Raw genomic sequence first — 22,686 nt, forward strand, 5'->3', positions numbered from 1 at the left:
AAGGTCAATATAAATGAAACACTGGCTGAGATGCAGAGAAAAATTAGGTTGGGGGAAGGGCAGACCTTGCAAGAGGGCCCAAGGATGCAGTCAATGAGGAACACCCCACCTATAGCCCTTGTGGCGAGACTTGGCAGGCTTCAAACTTGGTCCTGGCCCCCCTATCATTAATTGGCCACTTGGGGGCCTCAATTGCCCGATGGTAGGTGGGTCACTTGGTGCCTTATCCACCACATGTAATACTGCACTGAGTTCAAAGGCAGGTGGATTGGTGCCAGGAAGGGTGCCCGGAGTGTAAGGCCCCCTCAGCCACCTCAATCCACCCCCGGGAAGCATTTAAATTTGCCCGCGGAGAAACATGGCAGTCAATTTCCACTGTTAGGCCTTACAAACAATAATTAGATTTATGATCAGATATTCTGTTTCAGTAATGCTGTTTGAGAGACAAATGATAGCCAGAAGACCAGGTGAATTTTTACCCTTTTTTCAAATAATGTCATGGGATGTTTCATCCATCCTTCATTATCACTGATATGTTATCCTGGATTATGAACTCACTTCCTGGGACCCAGGATTCCTGTGTGCTCAGGTGCAATTTTGCGAAATACACACTTGACTTTGTCTTTTCACACAATGGTTGCCTCCGCACAACATTTCGCAAGTGTGATAGACTTTACGAAAAGTGTGGGTGTTTTGGTTCTCCAACGTAGCAGCTCATTTCCAAACATTGTTTAAAAGCCTTCCCAAATCTCATCCCTTATTCATCTACTCATGGTCCATGCCCTTCCAAGCTGCCAATGCCACGCATGCCACCCCATATTGCCCATGCCATTTCCATGTTCCCTCATCCCACTCCATGGCTGCTCATCCATAACCCCCTTCCCTCTTCAGATCCCTCAAGCCACCTCCATGCCCCCTTCTTGCTCACACGTATCCTCCATAGCCACTCACCTAGTATACACCATATACAGTCCTCAGGGCCAGCATTAACAATGGGAATTATCTCAAACTATTGGAAATAAAATTAAACTACTCCTAAAATCCTGAACTCAAACACACTACTGTCAATACTTTAAAAGTGAATCCAGCGCAAATAAAACTAATCCAGATCAAATAAAATTGTTATACTTTCAGTCTCTATTGATTTGTGAGCAAACAAGAAACCACATCAAAGGCATATTCTGCTATTATAGCCTCTTAAAAGTTTCAACTGAAAATGAATAGATAACCTGCTGATCTGATGCATTTTAAAGCCAGCTAAGCATGAATAATAGTTACTGCTGTCATAACAAAACCTTCCCGCTACGTTGTCTGAAACTGACAGAATACAATGATGTCCCATCCCATTTCCATTTCAAAGCAGATGTCCGTCAATCAATAGAAGGGAGCAGATTCACAGATTTATTTCAAATTTCAAAAGCTGTTTGAAGCAAAAGGGCCGTTAGTCAATTTAAATCATAGCACAAAACATGACAACACAGGCTTACAATGCTTTTTTTTTTACATTTTTTATCATATTATGACATTTTTCCAATGGAAAAGAAATACTGCATTGCCTGACAACACTTACACAATGGTGATCAGTGGAAGGGTTTACTGATTTTGGTAGAATAATTTCCTATGATACATCACCGGTTTTCTCCTACAGTCCAAAGATGTGCAGGTTAGGTTGACTGGCCATGATAAATTGTCCTTAATGTCAGGGAAATTAGCAGGGTAAATCCATGGGTTACAGGGGTGGGGCCTGGATGGGATTGTTGTCAATGCAGGCTGAATGGGCCAAATGGCCTCCTCCTGCGCTGTAGGGATTCAATGATTCTATTCTATGACTGCATTAAAAACACATCTCCATTACAATACAGCATCTCACAATGCCATTTGTTGGTGTCTAAACATTTTACACTTGTCTTTCAGATTGCTCTCAATTCCTCAGCTCCAGTGGTCTTGACCTCTTGAAGGAAGTGCATGTTTTTAGGGCTTCCAAAATCCAAGCTAGTGCATGAAAATTTTGTGCAGGTGGTAATGTGATTGTCCTGTGGCCCTCAAAATGGGGAGCCAACTTGGGAAGTGGGGCGTGTGCATATTGCACTCATAGGGTGGGAATTTCTGGCTGTGCTCGTCCCAAGACCGGAAAATCCCTCCTGAGGTCAATGGATCGTAGCGTGGCCTGCCCCCCTGTCTGCTACAATTCCTGCGGCAGGTGGGATGGGAAAACTCCACCTATAGCTTTCCCGACCCACAAAACAGCCACACAAGAATAGTGAGGAGTTGGGAGGGTGGAGGAAAATTGTTCTTCAAGCAATAAAAACTGAAGTTTAGCACTTTGTGACCCAATTTGCACCTTGTTTGGGAACTAAAACTCCAGCTCCTGGAGTAGGATTTGAAACTACAATCCCTGACTTAAGAGGCAAGCGTTAAACTGATAACTGATTAAGATGTGATGAAAGAGAGCACTGTCCCTTACAATACCAGCAATCATCAATTTATAAATGTATTATTCAGCTGCATGATAGCTCTAATATAAAAGTAATTCAGTCCAGATGCATCTGCCTTTGGTCTGCCTTAGGGCTGACAATTTGAATTGTTTTCATCTTGACCAGGAGATGAAGTACCTTCGACCAAAGCGAAAACTTGTCTGATCTGATTCTACCTCAAGCATTTGGATTGTGGCTTTCGGCAGTATTGCTTTCACTATCGAGATGAACAAATGACAAGAGGAAGGAAATTGGGAGGAACACATTAAAAATAAAGAGGTGGTTTTCACTGGAGCTAATTATCATTCTTGGATTTAACACAAAACCAAAAGACACATTTTGGAAACCTAATATAATAAGGAAAAAGAAAATGTAGGAAATAGTCAGCCAGTCTGGTGGCATCTAGAGAGAGAGAGTTAACTGTCGGAATTTTAACACCTGATACGCCCAAGGCTTGTGAGATCCCGCTCGAGGCCAACGGAGAATGCCATTCTGTGAGCGGAATTGGGGTGGGCATGCTGGTAAAATTCTGGCAAACATTTCAGGTTGACAACCTGGAGAAAAATCATCAACCTGAAACTTTAAGTCTTGTTTTTTTTGCCTCTCCAGTTGCCACCAAATCTACTGGATATTTTGAGCATTTTCTGTTCTTATTTCTTGACTGTTTTGCTAAAAAACAATTGTTAAAAAAAATACAATACTTACAATACCACCAGGCTGGATAGGTTGACGAATGCATAGTCGGGGATATGTGCTATTTTGTTGAGAGCTAGTGTCATTGCCTGCAGTGATGGCAAGTTGTTGAGAGCTCGAACAGGAATTTTAGTCAGCACATTATCATCAAGCCAAAGATGCCGCAGGGACTGCAACCCTTCAAAGCTGTTCTGAGGAATGTCTGAAATCAGATTTGCATCCAGACGTCTGTAAGAACAATAAAGTTTAAATTATTTATGTTTTTGAAGTTTTATTGCGTAATTAGTTTTGACTAAAAAGAATAATATACTTTAAATGTACAAATCAATATTTTGTTTAAAAAATGTATTTTCACACCCATAGGGGTGAATTTTCCCATTGTGCCCTCCATGAGAATCGTAGTGGGTGAGGGGTGGAAAGGTCTATTGACCTCAGGCGTGATTTTCTAGTTTTGGGGCGAGCGCTGTCGCACAATTCCACCTACACTGTTTTTCCCTTTGGGGAATATTGGAGAAGTGGTGGATTATTCTGCAGCTAATTAACAGCCCATTGAACCATGGTATAAACACTTCTTCCAAGGCCAACAAGTCCTGGCATTGGACTTCAACCCGGAGCTCCTGATCTAGAGGGAGGAGCACCACCACTGTGCCACATCTCACAAACCCGGCTGATGTTATCTGTGAGGGTGTCCTGAAACACAAGGTTATAGTGCTGTATAATTTTGTTTACAGGAATGGTGTGAGGAGAACTATAGCGAGCCCTGTCATATTATAACACTTATCAAGGGTATTTATTACAATAAAGGAAAGACACAAATATACGAACAGGACTATAATGATCTAAGGAAGTTGCGTATAAGAACAACTGAACACACTCACGCAGGTTAAGTAGAAATTACCCTTTTTGATACATTTACGAGATTTGAACTCTTTCAGGGTGTCCCTCTTCTCCAAACAACATCCAGATCAGTAATCTATGAGTAAAGGCCAATTTATTGTTACCGCACTGTATACGATTGAGGAGTTATTTTGGGTAATGTCTCTTCTTGATTCACTGAAGACATGGTTATAACTGACTTTATGAAGGTTTCTGCACTCTTGCTTCTGGTAGACTATCTAGAACTGGTGTACAGGCTTCTAGATGGAAACCTGCCCCTCAAGCTGTGGGACAGAAACTGTCTTATTGCTTCCAAGAAAGCCTGGCAATTACATTATAATTTCCCTTTGATGGTTTTCTCTCTGTATTTGTTGTCTGTCCCCTCAGCTTCTGAAGTTCTAAGCAATTAACATACATATCCCTTCCCTGGATGGTGCAAGCGTCTACCCAAAGCGTTTCCTATTAGAAGGACAATGTAATCTTTTGGACTGTCTACAACTGCTAATTTCATTACTGGGACTCAGACCCTGTGAAATGCCTTTAGAAATGCTGGTGTCTTTTAACCTACTGGCACATTCATGACACACAAGGTGCTCTGATCTCTAAACAACCCTATGTACCAAATCACATCCCTACCCTCCCCCGACAGCCAAAACTGCTCCCAACCCCCAACCCCTCCACCCCTGTTGCCTCCCCATCCCCCATCCATTTGCTGGCGTTAGGACCCCAGCACTCACTGGTACCAGCACCTGCCCTCACCCCCAAGCGAGTGACACCCAGCCAAAGTCCTCCCCTTCAAGAGCACCCGCAAGACTGACTCCCTTTCAGGAGCCCTCCCATGCCTTTGGGCACCCCTCTTTGGCAGTGCCAAACTGGCACTCTGGCAATGCCAACTAGCAATGCCAACCTGACAGTGCCAGGTTGGCACAGCTAAGTTGCCAAGTGGCAGCGTCAGGGCACTACCGAGCCATTTCCCTGACCACCCGGGGGCTTCAGTGGCCTCTGAACCCTCCGATGTGACCATCACAACTGGTTTCTGTTTCAGGTGAGCAGTGGTAGTGACTCGCGTTGGATCCCCACTGTGCTAGAGGGCCAGAGAATTGTAGAAACCAGGAGAATCCGGTCCCAAACCAACTCTGCATATTTAAATGAATAATGAATTTTAACGTATATTTAAATGAATATTTAAATATTTAAATGAATATTTAAATATGCTAATCTGGTTCACATTCTCACTGGACGTGAGCTAGATTAAGTCTAGGTGCGAAGGCTGGGAGAATCCCAAAAAGGGTTCTCACCGGCACTAACTACACTATGGCCCCTCCCCTATGACTGTTTTGTCCTGGTGAGATTTGTACATGAACTTGTGGGGCCAGAGAATTGCACCCAACATTTCAAGCTGCAAAGACATCATCAGAGTTTGTGTGCCTATTTCAAGTGGAAGCTTCTACCACTGATACTGCCTGATAATTAACATGGAGGTTATCCAAACTGGAGCAAGGAAGGAACAATTCCCTGGTCCATTACAACATTCGCCTTTCCACCCTCATCCACCTGGCTTCTTTCAATTGAGACAAGTTAAGATCAAACCCTGATTTCAACTCAAGAGCATGACTCATTTAAAAAAAATCTATATTATTCCTTGTACAAACACACTTTTCATTAGTTACACCTCTACAGTAGGCAAACATATCCATTATCTGAGCACACCTATGAAGTTAAACCGGTGCAGCAAACAGCTAACTGTAATTTCTGATGAGATATTCTATGTGGCAACAAATTGAGTATCTTAATCAGATCCAGTCATCCCTTAGATGATAAGAGTTTTTAACTTCTGTGGACTGGGCTATTGTGGGCAATGTCCAGAATAAGTCATTGTACAAAACCAATTCAAATTAGTATTTTCTTGAATTAGCATCAAAACAACTTATTTTTTGTGAATGAACAATACATTTTGGGTAGAAATAAATTTTAGGTACATGAATGCAAGGTCATACATGTCAACAAATAATGACCAACAACTTACAAAAGAGCATCTCTTATGCAGAGCAGTCAGCTAGATTAATCCCAGCTTCAAACATGCAAACTCAGTTTGCACTGCTCTCGCAAACTGGTATATAAATCCATGACTGCTTTAATTATATTTACTCCACTTTCAAAATAAAATTGTGTAGCTAACATTTTGGGTAAAGGATTATTAGTGCATGGCCTTTTGGATTTTCCAGTGGCTGCTAAAATAAAATTTGTTCAAATAAAGTTAAAGACTAATGGATTCATTTTCTTTCTCTATATCTACCTCAGCTTGACACATTTTCTGAATTAAACAATTAGGCTCATGAAATGCCTACAGTGCAAAAGGAGGCCATTCCGCTCATCGGATCTGCACCAACATCAATCCCATCCAGACCCTATCCCTGTAAACCTATGTAATCCCCCTGACAGTAAGGGGCAATCCCACCCAGACTTGCTTCCTGTAACCCCAAGTATTTACCCCACTAATCCTCCTAATCTTCACATCTTGGGACACTAAGGGGAAATACAGCATGGCCAAACCACCTAATCTACACATCTTTGGAGTATGGGAGGGAACTGGAGCAGCCAAGGAAACCCACGCAGACACGGGGAGAATGTGCAAACCCCACATAGACAGTCACCTGAGGCCAGAATTGAATCTTGGTGCATGGTGCTGTGAGGCAGCAGTGTTAACCACTTTGTCACTGTGCCACCCTATTGCCTTAAGGCTTTTATTTATCTTTTATTTATTTGCTTTCTGAAGTAAGGAATTAAAAGGTTTTCATTTAAGAGTTTTGTTGAAATCTGCTCAAATTCAATCATGCAGAACAAAAAGCACACAAGAAAATTTTGACCTCTAGTTTTTCTTCATGCAGTTACCTTAAACATTTACTCACTCCACCACAAGCCCACCATGACTCCAGTGGTTACCATAAAACACAATGCAACAACTTGCCGAGGCCTCTTCAAAATCATTCACCATCCCATGATCTCTGCCCCTCAAAAGGGCAAAAGCAGCTAATGTGTTGGAACATCACTACTAACAAGTTCTCTTACAAATTATACACCATCCTAACCTGTAAATATCTCACTCCTCTTTCATCGTCACTGGGGGAAAATCCTAAAACTCTCTAACTAAGAGGACTATGGATGTACCTTCACCACGTGGACAGCAGAGGTTCTCAAGTACAATTTAGGATGGGCAATAATTTCTGACAAAATATTCACCACCAACTCCACAGAGCCTGTCCATCATTTGCAATGCACATTTCAGGAGTATGATGGAATGCTTTCCACTTCCCAGATGAGTGCAGCTTCAGCAACACTCAAAGAGCTTGACATAATCGAGGACAAAGCAGTCTGCCTCATTGGCACCCCCTCTCCACCACTTTAAACATTCACCGCATCCATCACTGATGCACTGCGGCAGTAGTGTGTACCATCTACAAAATGTATAGTGCAGCATCTTACCAAGGTCCCTTAGACAGAACCTTTCAAAACAATGTCCTCTTCCACCTAGAAGGGCAAGGGTAACAGATGCATGGGAACACCAACACCTGCAAGTTCCCCTTTGAGCCACAGACTATCCCGACTTGAAATCATAATGTCGTTCCTTCACTATTGCTAGATCAAATCATGGAACTCCCTCCCTATCAGCCCTGTGGATTCACCTAGACCACATGCAGTGGTTCAAGTTGGTGTCTTATCACCACCTTCTGAATAGCAATTAGGGAAGGGCAACAAAATAATGGCTTTGTCAACGATGTTCAAATCCCATGAAAGAATGATTTTAAAAAGACTTTGCAAATGGCCAGATTGCTGTCAATTATAAAACATTCAACATTTTCCTGTGAACATAGTATTTTTGTAAGGTAAGGATCATGATTTTCTTTGGATTAAAAGCTAAAAAAACTCCTTATATTTTCAGTTCAATATACACAAATAATTGTCTTATTCTGCTCCTTGGGATAGTTCAGCAACTGTGTAAATAAATCTGATGTAAACAGTGATTAATGTACACAAAGGAACAGATAAATCCAACTTGACACACTTCCTAAATTAAAGAAACAAAGTTAAATGCACTTAAGATCAAGCCTGAGATCAGGTGCAATGCTTGTTCTTGTCAGCTTGTATCTAGCATGTCTCTTTTGTGGGGATGATGAATTGGATTCAATTTGAATTGGATTTTGGAGCAAGAAAGGGGATGGATTAAGGGCTTGCCCTGTTCACTCTGCACATTGGCTTTGTAATTCTGAGAAAGGAATAAGATTTACAACAGATTAGGTTAAACTGACTGAAATTCAGTAATGCACACAAGAAGTTTTATTTAAATAAAACTTCTGAAAAATAGGTCCAACTTTTCTTCCAAGTAATTCTGAATGGTGGCATAGTGGTTAGCACTGTTGCCCACAGTGCCAGGAATCCCCGTTCAAATCCTGGCTTGGGTCACTGTCTGTATGGAGTCTGCATGTTCTCCCCATGTCTGCATGGTTAGCTTTGGGTGCTCTGGTTTCCTCCCACAGTCTGAAAGATGTGCAGATTGGGTGCATTGGCAATGCTAAATTCTCCCTCAGTGTACCCGAAGAGGCACCAGAGCGAGGCGACTAGGGGATTTTCACAGTAACTTCATTGTAGTGTTAATGTAAGCCTACTTGTGACACTAACAAATAAACTTAAAGTGAAGGAACACTGATGCTGAAAGTCATGTTCCACTAATTGGGCTACCCTACACGGACTGGAACAATAGCCCCAATTACACTGTGCATCATTATCTGATAGAGTCACAGATCAGAGTAAAAATATCAAAACTAAGGCCCAGAATTTGGTAAATATGAGACCAAATAAATAAAAGACCACTTTGATATCATCATGTTTTTGTTAAATCTGTCATCTTTTAAAAAATGTCTTTTTATCTTGTATTCATAAGTGTCAGAAAATTCAGTTATGGAGCGGGAATACCTTTTCTTCAGGAAGTATTTCAACTGAATTGATTGGTCTCCTTTTCTTTAATTGGCATGCCCTGTTGTGTGGTCACTTAGGGTTGGCTGTCCTACATCCTCAGTAGTTTATCATTGATAGCTTGCTAGCTACTTTTCTTACTCTCAATTCATAAATTCCTCACTTCAGTTCTGATTTGCTACTTTACTTGGCCACTGTTTTACTCTTGAGCCAATTGGTGAGTGTGAGTTTGAAAGAGTAAAGCTAACAGCGCAAGTTTGGAGAATAAAAATGTTAGACAGCAGAAAGCATCCATAGGTGCAGGACTTGTGAAACATAAACATTGCAGGTGCCACTCCTCAAATATTCCCCTCCTGTAGGCAGATTCTTGTCAATTGTGTGCCAAACCAAACCAAAGTGCTGTGACCTTTTACCATGGACAGAATGAGGAAGCAGGCCCTAAATCTACCTCACCCAGAACAGAGGTTGAATTTGGCACTGTTTGACCTATCTGAACCAACGCTAGCCATCTGAACTAACCCCACCCTCCTTAAATATTACAATCTGCATCCTCTCCTTCCCTATGGATGTATGCTTTATCCGTATAATGCACAAGGAACAATGGCTGGGATTCTCCCAGCCTGCTGTGTTGCTCAAGTAGCGCAGCAGGAGATATCAGCTTTTATCAGGACTTATGACTGGTGTCAGGCTGATCAAGAGACTCTAAGGCCCTTTTTTTGGTATTATCACAATTTCCATATGATTACCAGACTTGGGATGGTATTCTCCAGGCCTGCAACCATCTCCCCCACACCAGGAGAGGTCCCCACCAGCGGGGTTTACAACTGCTCCTCACTAACGGGGTACAGATGTCATCACGCCATTGAGGCCATCCTGGGGCGTCGGGGGCAAGAAATAGGGGGTAACCTAGGGCTGCTAAGTTCTATTTCTATTCTATTCACTCAAGGGACATGGGCATCACTGGCTGGCCAGCATTTATTGCCCATGCCTAGTTACCTGGGGGCAGTTGAGAGTCAACCAAGTTGCTGTGGCTCTTGAAGAAGAGCTTAACCTCGAAAGCTTGTGAGTTTACTATCAAATAAATTGGTTGGGCTTAAACCTGGTGTTGTCAGACTTTTTACTGTGTTTACCCCAGTCCAACGCCGGAATATCCACATCATTCTTTGACCAAGCCAGTTTTGTATCCACCTTGCCAGCTTACCCCTGATCCCATACAACTTCATCTTCTGCACCAGTCTGCCCTGAGGGATCTTGTCAAAGGCCTTACTTAAGTCCATGTAGACAACATGTACTGCCCTACCCTCATCAATCACGTTTGTCACTTCCTCGAAAAACTTGATCAAATTCGTAAGACACGATGTCCCCTTCACAAAACCATGTTGCCTCTCACTAATACGTTCACTTATTTCCAAGTAGTCCAGACCAGGTAAGGACAGCCGATTTTCTTCCCTAAAGGACATTAATGAACCAGATTGTTTTTTTCCAACAATCGACAATTATTTTGTGGTCGTCAGTAGATTCTTAATTCCAGATCACTTTTATTGAATTCAAATTCCATCAACTGCTGTGGTGGGATTTGAACCCGGGTCTCTAGAACATTAGCTGAGTTTCTGGATTAATGGTTTAGCGATAATACCTTCCCAGTTGAGGAAGTTAAGCTAGTTAATGCCAGTAGTGACCAATTATTGGTGTGACATTTGTGTACTTTTAAGAAAGTTTTTTAAAATCATGACATCTGTAGTTCTAACAGCTTTTCAGTGTTTTCTTAGCTCACAACCCTAGCTGACCTCAGTGCTGCTGGATTGGCTACCAGATGTCTTTGTGTTGCTTCTTAAGTGGTTTGGATGGGAGTTGTTTGTTTTTACTTTGGGATTTTTTTGTAACTCTGCATTATTTGGATAAAAAAAAAGCTGGCAGGCAGGTCAGGATTCAGAAGTTCTTTCATTTTCAATTCTGAGCCATAGTTTAGTTTTTAGAAAGGACAGCCTGCTAAAAAGAAATGTTTTCTCTCTTCCTGTTTTTCTTGGAAATTCTGTTGGTTATTTGAAAGCAAGGTCTCGCTTTTCTGCAGTAAAGATTCTGCGGTTGGTGCCTTGACCAGGGACTCTCTCCCTGGGGTTCTGAGAAGCTACTCTGTCAATCCCCTTCATAACCTTGAATGTTTCCCTGAGATCACCTTTCACTCTTCTAAACTCCAGGGAATATAGAGCCAATTTACGCAATCCTTACCATAGGACATCCCCTTCGTCCCAGGGATCAAACTAGTGAACCTTCACTGTACTGCCTCCAAACAAATATATCTTTCCTTCTATGCAGAAACAAAAATTGCACACAATATTTTGGATGATTTCACCAAAGCCCTGTGTAATTATAATACTTCTTTATTTTTGTACTCAAAGGCCAACATGTCATTTGCCTTCCTAATTGCTTGCATGCTAACTTTCTGTGCCCTGTGTAAGTGTACCCAAATGCCCCTGAACATCAAGATTTGAAGGTTTAACACCTTTTATGAAATATTAACATTTCAATTCTTGCAATCAAAGTGGATAACCTCACACTTCTCCACTCCATTTGCCACTTTGTTGCTCACTCACTTTGTAGCCTCTTTGTGTCCTCTTCACAGTCTGTATTCTGAACTAGCTTTGTATCATGAGAAGACTTAAATACACTACCATCTGTTTCTTTGTTAAAATTATTTACATAAATTGTAAACAGCTGAGGATTAAGCATTCGGCCCATTGAGTCTGCACTGACTACAATCCCACCCAGGGCCCTATTCCTGTAACCCTACATACTTGCCCTGCTAATCCCCTGACACGAGGGACAATTTAGCATGGCCAATCAACCTAACCTGCACAACTTTGGAATGTGAGAGGAAACTGGAGCATCCCGAGGAAACCTATGCAGACACGGGGAGAACGTGCAGAGAGTCAGTGACCCAAGGCTGGAATTGAACCCGGGATCCTGACATTGTGAGGCAGCAGTGCTAATCACTGTGCCACCGTACTGCCCCTCTTTTCACAACTATTCAATAAACAATTCACATAAATATTAACGCTGCAGTGTAAAATCTACTTTAAAATGCTGTACAGGTGATGTGACAATTGGCACAGAGGAGGGTGTAATTATATTAATTAGCTACATTTTCCATTTATGACAAAATAGCAATCAGCCTTTTTCAAATTCTATTGCTCCATTGCAATCTTCAAAGAAAGATTAGTATAGACTTGTTAGAGATAATAGAAGGCAAGCAGCATTTCACAACCTACGTTTTAGAAGTAATTATGATTGCTTGTGAATCTCAATGGTCCAAAGATTACCACAAAAAGAAAGTTGAAAGAACGCATCTCACTTCTTGCAAAGTATGAAATGTTGTATGTACTTGACAATTCTCTTAGGCTTTGTTTAAATTACAGGACCATTGTGTAAATTTGTGCCAAATGCAAATCACTTTGAGATGCTAAAATAACATTAGGCTTTAGAGTGATATATTTTAAGGTGAAAATAAGTCTTTAATGTTGGTTCCATGGTTCATTAAAATCAAAACTACTTCATAGCTAAGTTGCTCCTAATGGCTGGATCAACCAAATGAAAGTAGCTGGATCGATGCCTACTTTATTCTAAGCACAGGGAAGATGCAAATACAGTATTTCACTGATAGCTTCAATACCTACAATGTTCTAGATACTTTTATCCCCTCTCTACACCTTACTGTATAAGTTATTTCCCAAGACCTCAAAACTATGGATCTCTTTGCTCTCATAATCTAAGGGGAGATGATGGCCTAGTGGCATTATCGCTGGATGCAATGGCATTTCAGCAACCCAGCTAATGTTTTGGGGACCTAAGTTCAAATCCCGCCATGGCAGTTGGTGGAATTTGAATTCAATAAAGAATATCTGGAATTAAGAATCTACTGATGACCGTGAAACTGTTGTTGATTGTCGGAAAAACCCATTTGGTTTGCCAATGCTCTTTAGGGAAGAAAATCTATCATCCTTAACTGGTCTGGCCTACATGTGACTCCAGAGCCACATCAATGAATGCTGGCCAGCTAGTGATATCCATGACCCATGAATGAAGTAAAAGGAACCCATTTCAAAAAACTTAAAGTTCATGTTTCTCCAAATATTTGAGGCACCAGGAATCTCCCAGGTGACCACATTGAGTCATACTTGAAATGTGGACCGCGATTCTCCCAAAAGTGGTGGGAAAACTATTCTAAATCCCGACTGTTCTAAATCCTGATTGTTTTGTCAGTTCAGCTTCTCACCAGAATCTCTACATCCTGTGCACTGCAGAGGTCCCAGTCATGAATATCATTAAAAACCCAGGGAGGCGGGGCCTATTCGCATCGTGGTCTGACAGTTCTGGAACTCTGTGCATGTGCAGTGGCCCCAATCTTTCAGACTCCTTGTTTGCTGACCAGCCCGATTGCAGGCCGGCCTGGGACCTCCTGTAGTGCTGCCTCTCCAGCCCCTCCCACGGCCCAATTGCGGCCCCCCACAGCAACTTCTGAGCCCACCCTGAACCCCCCTTCTCCCCGTCCTGGAATGTCCCAATGCACTGCCAACCATTCCCCCCCTCCTCCTCCTCCAGCCTTAGATCATTAAATATCCTCTAGTGCTCCTTAAAGAGGTCATTAATTTTTGATTTAATGCCTTCTCCTAATTTTGCTGATTACTCAGAAAGAAAAATCAAAATAAAAATATTTTTATTTCCCTGCTTTTTTCCTTTGAGCATGAGTAACAATTGCAGAGGATTATGAGTGCTTTTAAAAGCACACTTACGTTTTGCTAATCACTTGTTGCTGGAGGTTTAAAGTTGACTCTTGAAGCATATCAGGAGATCTTCTGGGGCATTTTGTGAAGACTTCAACACTCGATCATAATTTGTTCTCGGAATTCTCTGAGAACTTCACCTAACCAGAACAAGTGCCATGCCACTCCACTTTATAGAAGTCACCAAGAAAAAAGGGAAATCCATGGCATTTGGCATTAGATCCTAAGCTCATAAGCAATAGGAGGAAGAGTAGGTCATTTGGCCCATCGAGCATACTCTGCTGTTCAATAAGATAATGGCTGATCTGATTGTGACTTTTACTTCACTTTGCTAATTGCCCCTTGTTGATCAAGAATCTACCGAACTCAGTCTTGAATATATTCCATGAACCAGCCTCCACTGCTTTATAAGGGAGGGATTCCAAAGATTAAGGATCCTCCAAGGGAATAAATTTCTCTTCATCTCCTTTTTAGACTCCTCATGTTTAAATTGTGTCCCCTCGTTCTTGACCACCTCCCCCAACCCCCTGCCCACCATGAGGGGAAACATCCTTTTAGCAGTTGTGCACTCTCTCACTTGGTCCCTAAAGTTTACCGTTGTTTGTCAGTTAAGACATTCCTCATCTTCAGTAAAAGTGGATGAATGGATGCCACACATACTACTGCACAAAAAAATTACATCTGATCACTATGCAAGTGTCTGTTTAGTGCTTTCTGGAAAGTTCAAATTAAGACAGAACTGCTTGCTAAATACATAATCTCAAAGATTAGCACGGTACCCATTTAGTGCTTTTGTCACCCTTTCACCATAACAACTCCCAAGGTGTCTAGTAGAAAATTTTGGGCCAAATTGGATTGCTACTCCACCTCTATTTCTTATCTTTCACCAGAGTTCCATGAGAGGGTAGAGTGTCAGGTAAGTGGGTGTGAAGGTGCGGGGAGCAGGTGAGTGGGCTGATGGATGAGACACTGGGTATCAGATTGGATAGTTGGACGGGATCCAGTGGGAAACTACTTGGAATAATTACCCAGCAGTTAGAACTAGTTTCATTCCTTCTACCTTTTCCTGGGTAATTGTTCCAACAAGTGAGATGGAATCACACAAAGTTTTAGAATGTAGCTCAAGAGTTTTGGAGGGTCAGATCACCTCCGGCCCAATCACATTTAAAAACAGTTTGAAAAATAATGTTTGAAAATCCAAACCATGCTGCTCTTCACGAGTCAAATGACTTGTTTCCCTTCACTATCTGAACTCACACAAAAATAACCTTGTAGGTAAGGTACCAGACATCACCAGTATCTTGGGAGAAAACAACGCTCACTGGAAATGTGAGGTTTTTCAGTGAAGTTAGGCGCTTAAGTGAAAGTTCCCTTAAGTCTATAGATTGCTGTCAATCTCAGATGCTGATGATAGCACTTAGGTCCAGATGACTCCAACTTCCGCATTTCATAAAGCAACATCAAACAGTAAATTTATGGGATGGACTTGAATGACATAGGCACCAGGATACAGAAGCAGTTGATAAGGAAACAGGAAACATCTAGACATAATTATTTATTGTGTATAATGTATTTTGTGTTAAGAATGATGATGTGGACCACTTTGAAGAAAAATGTATAGTATCAACAAAATATTTTATGGTACATAAATCAGTTTGCCAGAAGCATGTGCTTTGTGCAGGAGCAGGCCAGAAGCATGCATCTTAATCTTTGACCTCTTCCCCATTGCCCAAAGGCAGGCACTTGCTGCCTTTCAGTCAGCGTCAGTTTCCATTGAAAACTATGGAGAGCAGTGGGTCAGAATTGGCAAATGTATCCATGTTTTCATGCGCAGCCACTTTGTGAGATCAAAGTCGCTGTCCAATGACATGACAAGGGGAGCATTTGTCTTTCCTTGCAGAAACGTCAAGTTGCTGTCAACAAACTGGCTGCAGTCTCCAAACTGGATCTGGCTGGATTGATAGATTGTAGTTGTTGAGAACATTGATGAACAGCCCATCTGTTAACTTCACCTGCAAAAACAGGAAAGCAGCATTCTCCTAACAGCTATCTATCATTATAGCGGTGGCAGGAGCTACATAGAGCAATTGTAATAGTTCTTTGATATGATTTAAAGAAAAAATGTAATGTTAATCCATTTTAAAATAATATAAGTAAAAGTGATTAAATTACAAAATATAAGACATAAACTTGACTTCAGGTGATATACTATACAAGTTTTAATGTGCTTGCCTTCCATTTTATCAGTTTCTTTACACTGCAAGTGAGAAATATATATCTGCTTTGTGGTGAGTTAGTTGTGGCTTGAACTGTTGATTAAATATTATTGAGAAATATGTATATTTTGATCTGCCCATTGTTCTATTTTATCTGAAACTCCCATTCATTTATCTATTGGTCAACATTACAATTTTAATTGAACTTAAGTGTCTTATGTAAAGAACTATTGTGCAAAAGCAAATTGTGTTATGGCTTTGTAGGTGATACAGTTGCACAATGATTAGCACTGCTGCCTCACAGTGCTAGGGACCCGTGTTCAGTTCTGGCCTTGGGTGACTGTGTGGAGTTTGCATATTCTTCCGGTGCAGCAGTTTCCTTCCAAGTCCAATGACTCGCAAGTTAGGTGTATTAGCCCCTCAGTATCCTGAGATGTGTAGATTAGGTAAATGACCAAAGGTGAACGTGTTGGTTTATGGAGATAGGGCGGGGAAGAGAGCCTGGGTAAGATACTCTGTCAGACAGTCAGTGAAGACCTGATGGGTCTTCTTTCTGGACTGTAAGAATTTTTAACGAATGATTCCTTAATAGCAAAGTGGGCAATGTTGTAGTGTAGTATTAAAGCTTTTAGACTAGAAAATTCCAGGTTCAATTTCCAGTTTACATCAAGTTATTTGGAAGTAGCTAGGGCAGTGAGAGAAATATTACAACTAGGAACAGAATCTTTACCCAGAATTCCTGATTATGATTGGCCTACTGACATAGGCTTTTGGACTTGTAATTGAAGAATGACCACTTGCACAAGGTGCCAAATGGCTGACACCGCTCACTTCTGGCACCCGAGCAAGAGGTATCGTTCCATTGTTAGTATACATGAGGGGACAAAAATTATTTTAACTTCTTTTCAATTCAAAAAGTCAAGTAGACCATGGCTCTCTCCTTATACATCTGTTGTAAACTTCTTAACTTCCCAAAGTTTGCTTTTTAATTTCACCCCTTTGCAGCCTATCATCTTTAGCCAACAGAGTTGCCTAAATCTCCATTATGACAGTTGGCACCAATATTTTGGGTACGACAGGTTGCCAAGTGATATATAAAGATGGAGAAAATTGAAAGATAGAAATTTTTCAATTTACCAGGTTGGCTGGCCATTGAGAAACAACACATCTGACAGAATTTTCCTTTCCGGGATGAAGTACCGTGGTGCAGATGGGAACGGGAAGTGCTTCCCAACTCAGATTCCGATGGGAATGCATGGCATATCACACGACACTGACTCACTAATTATGCAGTCGGGGTTTCCCAATGTTTTGTGGCATGAGCCTCTATTATATTAAACTAGAAAGAGTGCAGAAAAGATTTACTAGAATGCTACCGGGACTTGATGATCTGAGTTATAAGGAGAGGCTGGATAGACTGGGACTTTTTTCTCTGCAGCGTAGCAGGCTGAGATATCTTATAGAGATCTATAAAATAATGAGGGGCATTGATCAGCTAGATAGTCGATATCTTTTCCCAAAGGTAGGGGAGTCTAAAACTAGAGGGCATAGGTTTAAGGTGAGAGGGGAAAAATACAAAAGTGTCCAGAGGGGCAATGTTTTCACACAGAGGGTGGTGAGTGTCTGGAACAAGCTATAGAGATAGTAGTAGAGCTGGGTACAATTTTGTCTTTTAAAAAGCATTTAGATAGTTACATGTGTACGATGGGTACAGAGGGATATGGGCCAAATGTGGGTAATTGGGATTAGCTTAAGGGTTTAAGAAAAAGGATGGCGTGGACAAGTTGGGCCAAAGGGCCTGTTTCCATGCCTCTATGACTAAGGTACACAAATAGGGAATGCCCTGGAGGTGGAAGGATGTCTTGGTTGTAGGCAAAATAGATTGAATGAAGTTGCATTCAGAGATCATTAAAATAACATTACTGTCCACCACTGAGCCCGATTTCAGTGAATAACCAGAGAGATGGAGGATCATACATACTTGCAGAAAAGATTCACTTGGATGCCACTGGGACTTAATGGTTTGAGTTATAAGGACAGGCTGGATAGACTGGGATATTTTCTTCTGGAGTGTAGAAGGCCGAGGGGTGATCTTATAGAGGTCTATAAAATAATGAGGGACATAGGTCAGCTAGATAGTCAATATCTTTTCCCAAAGGTAGTGGAGTCAAAAACTAGAAGGCATAAGTTTAAGGTGAGAGAGGAGAGGTACAAAAGGGTCGAGAGGAGCTGAGTGTGGTGAGTGTCTGAAACAAGCTGCCAGAGGTAGTATTAGAGGCAGGTACAATTTAGTCTTTTAAAAAGCATTTAGACAGTTGCATGGGTAAGATGGGTATAGAGACATATGGGCCAAATGCAGGCAATTGGGACTAGCTTAGAGATTTCAAAAAAAGGGCAACATGGACAAGTTGGGCCAAAGGGCCTGTTTCCATGCTGCAAATCTCTATGACTCTACGACTTCAGAGAACTGAGTTGCAAGTCATCAGTTTTGCCAGCGTTGATGTGTAATACAGTTAAACGGAGGTAGCCAGAGTGTAGAAATGGTCAGTTCAATGGTAGAAGTGAACTAGCATGGATTCCAGAAGCAAACATATGGTGACCATAAAGATACACAAGGAGTTTCCAGTGAGGAAGCCATATCGTTTTGTTAGGACAGGTAAGAACAGAACCTTCAGAAACAAAAGAGGTACCATGGAAATGGACGAAGAAAGAGAGGCGGTGAAGGAGAATGCAATGGCCAATCATGCCAAAGGAATAGAAACACAGAACATAGAAGATAGGAATAGGAGGAGGCCATTTGGCCCTTTGAGCTATTCATTAGGATCATGGCTGATTGTCCAACTCAGCTTTCTCCCCATAACCTTTGATCCCATTCGTCCCAAGTGCTAAATCTTGAATACATTCAATGTTTTGACATCAACTACTTCCTGTGGTAATGAATTCCACAGGCTCTGAACTCTTTGGATGAAGAAATGTCTCCTCATCTCCGTCCTAAATGGTCTACCCTGAACTGCTCAAAGATGATGTGATGGATCAGTAGTCACTGTTGCTGGCACCTGAGAGACAAGTACAACCTCAGTCTGAGTGTTAGTCAATCAGAAGGGCTAGAACAATTGGTGATAGAAGGGGTGAGCACATACTTGGCCAATAATGACACCTTAAAAGAAATCTGGAGAGAAAAGGTAGGTTCGAGACAGAGCAGTAGTTATTCTGGGGCAAATAGGAAAACAATTATTAATTACATGGGTAGGAAGCTATTTCTAAGTTGTCGTACTATTAAAGAACGAAGGCTTGCATTTATATAGCACCTTTCATAACCTCAGGACGTCCTAAAGTGCTTTATAGCCAACGGGATATTTTTGAAGCTAGTACGGGAAATTTCAACACCGTGGTGCTGGAGTTAAAAACCACACAAAGAATTGCAAAGTAATTTACTGAATGGGAGGATTTAATCCCAGCACAGATGCTCAGTCTCCACAGGATGATAGTTATGAATTGTGAAACCCCAACACATGATCAAAGGCAATAAGCTTGAGTAACCAGTTCCAAATGAAGCCCTTGGGAGCTCAGTTAAATTTTTACCATCTCTTTAGGCAATAAGTAGTCTAAAAGTTTCCTTTCATCCACCTTTGATATTAATTTATGTGTTTCAGTGAACAGGCTTAAACATTATTCTAAAACAGATGAAAGGTTTCCAGGTGAACATGCAGAACTGGAGCATTAGCTTTTCATTCTCACCACTTTATACACCAAATCCTTCAAAGCCTTTCGTGTTTTACGGTGTATTTAATGCAATTGGAGCATTTAATCGTCTCGATGTCCTGATATTTTCAGAGAAAGTATTTCCGTATTACAGATAAGCCCCTCCTCAAGTAAAATGTCTACCTCTGTATGGTGGAGGCTATATGAGCAGAATAGCCACTTCAAGGGCTCGATTTTACAGAGTTAATAGGGCATGTTTACAAGGGGGGGGGGGGTCACAGAAAATGTGACCAGTGGCTAGTCCACCATCTTCCTGCCCACCCCCCTCTCCCTCCCCCAATAAAACGGGTAGGTAGGCAGGCATTGAAACCAGCATTAAAAACACGGACAATTGAACTTGTTAACAAGCCAATTGGCCCAAATGTTACACTGCCATGGCATAATGTGGTTGGTGGGGTCAGGCAACCAGGAGTGAGAAGGCTGTGTTTTCACCAAACGGGTGAGAAAGCAGGTAGAAAAGGGGATGGGGGAGTAATGTCCTTTGAGGGGGCCCCATATGCATCGATCACCACCCACCAGTATCCCCTTTGTTACTTGCTGCCTGCCCACCATAGCCCACCATCACTCCCTCACCTCACCCCCTTCTCTATGTTCCCATAGCCTGCCTATCCAATACCTCCAACTTATCTCACTCTGGGATTTATGTTGTCTTCAGCGTGGGACTACTTGCAGTCCCAGCACTGGCCAGCAGCTCTCTAAGGTGTGACTTCCTTCCAATGACGTGATGATGTCCAACCTCACCCCCTTGAGGACATTTGGAATGTGTTATAGCTGAAGGGCTGTCTTGTTTAACATTGGTTAGCTCAAGACTAACTTTCCTTCCAGGCCAGTGGGGAGCAGTACACCCATCCCCTTCCCCATAAAATTCACTCCTTCTATTTGAGAACATCACACAGTTCAAAATGTATTATTGATAATGAGTGGCATGGTGGCACAGTGCTTAGCACAGCTGTCTCACAGCGCCAGGGACCCCAATTCCCTGCTTGGGTGACTGTCTGTTTGGAATTTGCACATTCTCCCCATGTCTGCATGGGTTTCCTTCGGATACTCTGGTTTCCTCCCACACTCCGGAAGTGTGCAAGTTAGGTTGATTGACCATGCTAAATTGCCCCTTAGTGTCAGAGGGATAAGTAGGGGATAAATGGGGTTGCGGGGATAGGCCCTGGTGGGTTTATTGTTAGTATGGGCTTGATGGGTCGAATAGATTCCTTCAACACTGTAGGGATTCTATAATTCTATGATTAAAATTAATCTTCGCTATGAAAATCAGCATTGGCAATGTGATTTTATCTTCAATTAAAATTAGATTTCCTTGTGCATCTTATAATAGTGGCAAATCATAAATGACCTGTGCTTAAAAACTCCTTGCAGGCTTCAAGGCAAAAGTGATAAATTTGCATTCAGAAATGAGGGTGCTTTTCTGATATAATAAAGTCATTTCAGAAAAATGACTGAAGTGCTCAGAGAAAAGACTGTTTACATGAAAGCAGCTCAACCTTTGAGTTTTATGGTGCAACAGCCTAACCTTGAGTTTAGTCATGGATTATGATTACACTGGCTTTGATTCTATCAGTTTGAGTTCATGTTGGCAAGTTACCAGAATGTCATTTTAAAACTTATATCAGGTAGGGAAGGGTTACTTCTATTCAGCGGAGTATTATCTCTTTGAACCGGTATCTGCTTTAGCCTGCAAAGGGGTGGAGGTTAGGTGAAGAAATCAATAGATTACACTTCAGCGGAGACAGTGCATATAATGTGCTTCTTATGTACCCTAAGCAGTGAATTATGCTGTGCAGCTGCGTGCTAATTCTAACAAATCCTCAGGGCATGATCTTCCGAAAAAAAATTCTAAATGTCGAATGAGCGAGAAAATGGGAGAGAATGGTGCTGGTATTTTCAGTGTGCTGCGAGATGCAATCTTAGTGCAAAAGAAGTGCCAAGATGTGATTCACGCCAGTAGGGGGCAGGTGGTGGACCCTAATCTCACTGATTAAGCTGGCTGCCATTGATCTTGGAGAGCTATTGCGCAGGCATCCCAGTCTCCCAACGCACTGGGAGATCTCCTGCCGCACACCCCACCCCTGACCTGCTCCATGGACATTCAGACCCCCTCCTTCAGTCCTCAGTAAGGACTGTTAAAATACTGAGCACATTTGTTATTAACTAAAGAATATTCCTCTCTCCCAACACTGTTCACCCTTTCCTTCAATTCCACATTGTTCACATTCTTCCGTACCCAGTACTACTCACCACCACCTCACCTCTACCCTCCTACACCCTGGGAGGGATGCTGAGCAGTCTCAGGAGAAGGCTGAGCTATATCAAAGGTATCAATTATTTCCGTGGTGAGTGGAAGTCAAAGTTAGTTTCATTCCTCAGGCTGTTGGCAAGTTCCATCTTTATGGCCCCTTGAGTGTCTCACTTAGTATTATCTCTGGCTTCTCAATGTTAGGAACTGGTGCAGTCCCAACTGTGGCCGTTGCTTCCTGGTGGTACTGCCAGGATGTAGAGATGCCGGCGTTGGATTGGGGTAAACACAATAAGAAGTCTCACAGCACCTGGTTAAAGTCCAACCAGTTTATTTGATAGTAATCCCACAAGCTTTCGGAAATGCTGACGAAGGAACAGCGTTTCCCAAAGCTTGTGGGATTACTATCAAATAAACTGGTTGGACTTGAACCTGGTGTTGTGAGACTTCTTACGGTACTGCCAGGACCAGAGAGCTGTCGGCTATTTTGCTAAATGGTGCTGGGCAACTTGCTGGAGCAGGGGTCAGGCTCGCCACTGACCTTTTCACTGTGTGGGGGAGGGCGGGTGGTGTTGTGTGAGAGCCCACGTGTAACATAAAATCTTGTCCTTAGTGTTTTCAAAAATAATCTAACAAACCTGTACGAGAAAACCTGTTTTGCATTT

At 42.0% G+C, this 22,686-nt stretch overlaps 1 protein-coding gene across 1 annotated transcript in view; it reads right to left on the reverse strand.

Annotated features, from left to right (window-relative positions):
* Positions 1-22,686, reverse strand: part of lgr6 (leucine-rich repeat containing G protein-coupled receptor 6) — a 261,234-nt gene that overhangs the window by 64,562 nt on the left and 173,986 nt on the right. Inside the window, exon 5 of the mRNA XM_080210083.1 lies at positions 3,180-3,395. Coding sequence (XP_080066209.1) covers positions 3,180-3,395 — 216 coding nt within the window. The remainder of the gene's footprint in view (positions 1-3,179; positions 3,396-22,686) is intronic.

Source organism: Carcharhinus amblyrhynchos, chromosome 22 (assembly GCF_965287045.1).
Source record: "Carcharhinus amblyrhynchos chromosome 22, sCarAmb.v2.hapA, whole genome shotgun sequence".
NCBI lineage: Eukaryota > Metazoa > Chordata > Chondrichthyes > Carcharhiniformes > Carcharhinidae > Carcharhinus > Carcharhinus amblyrhynchos.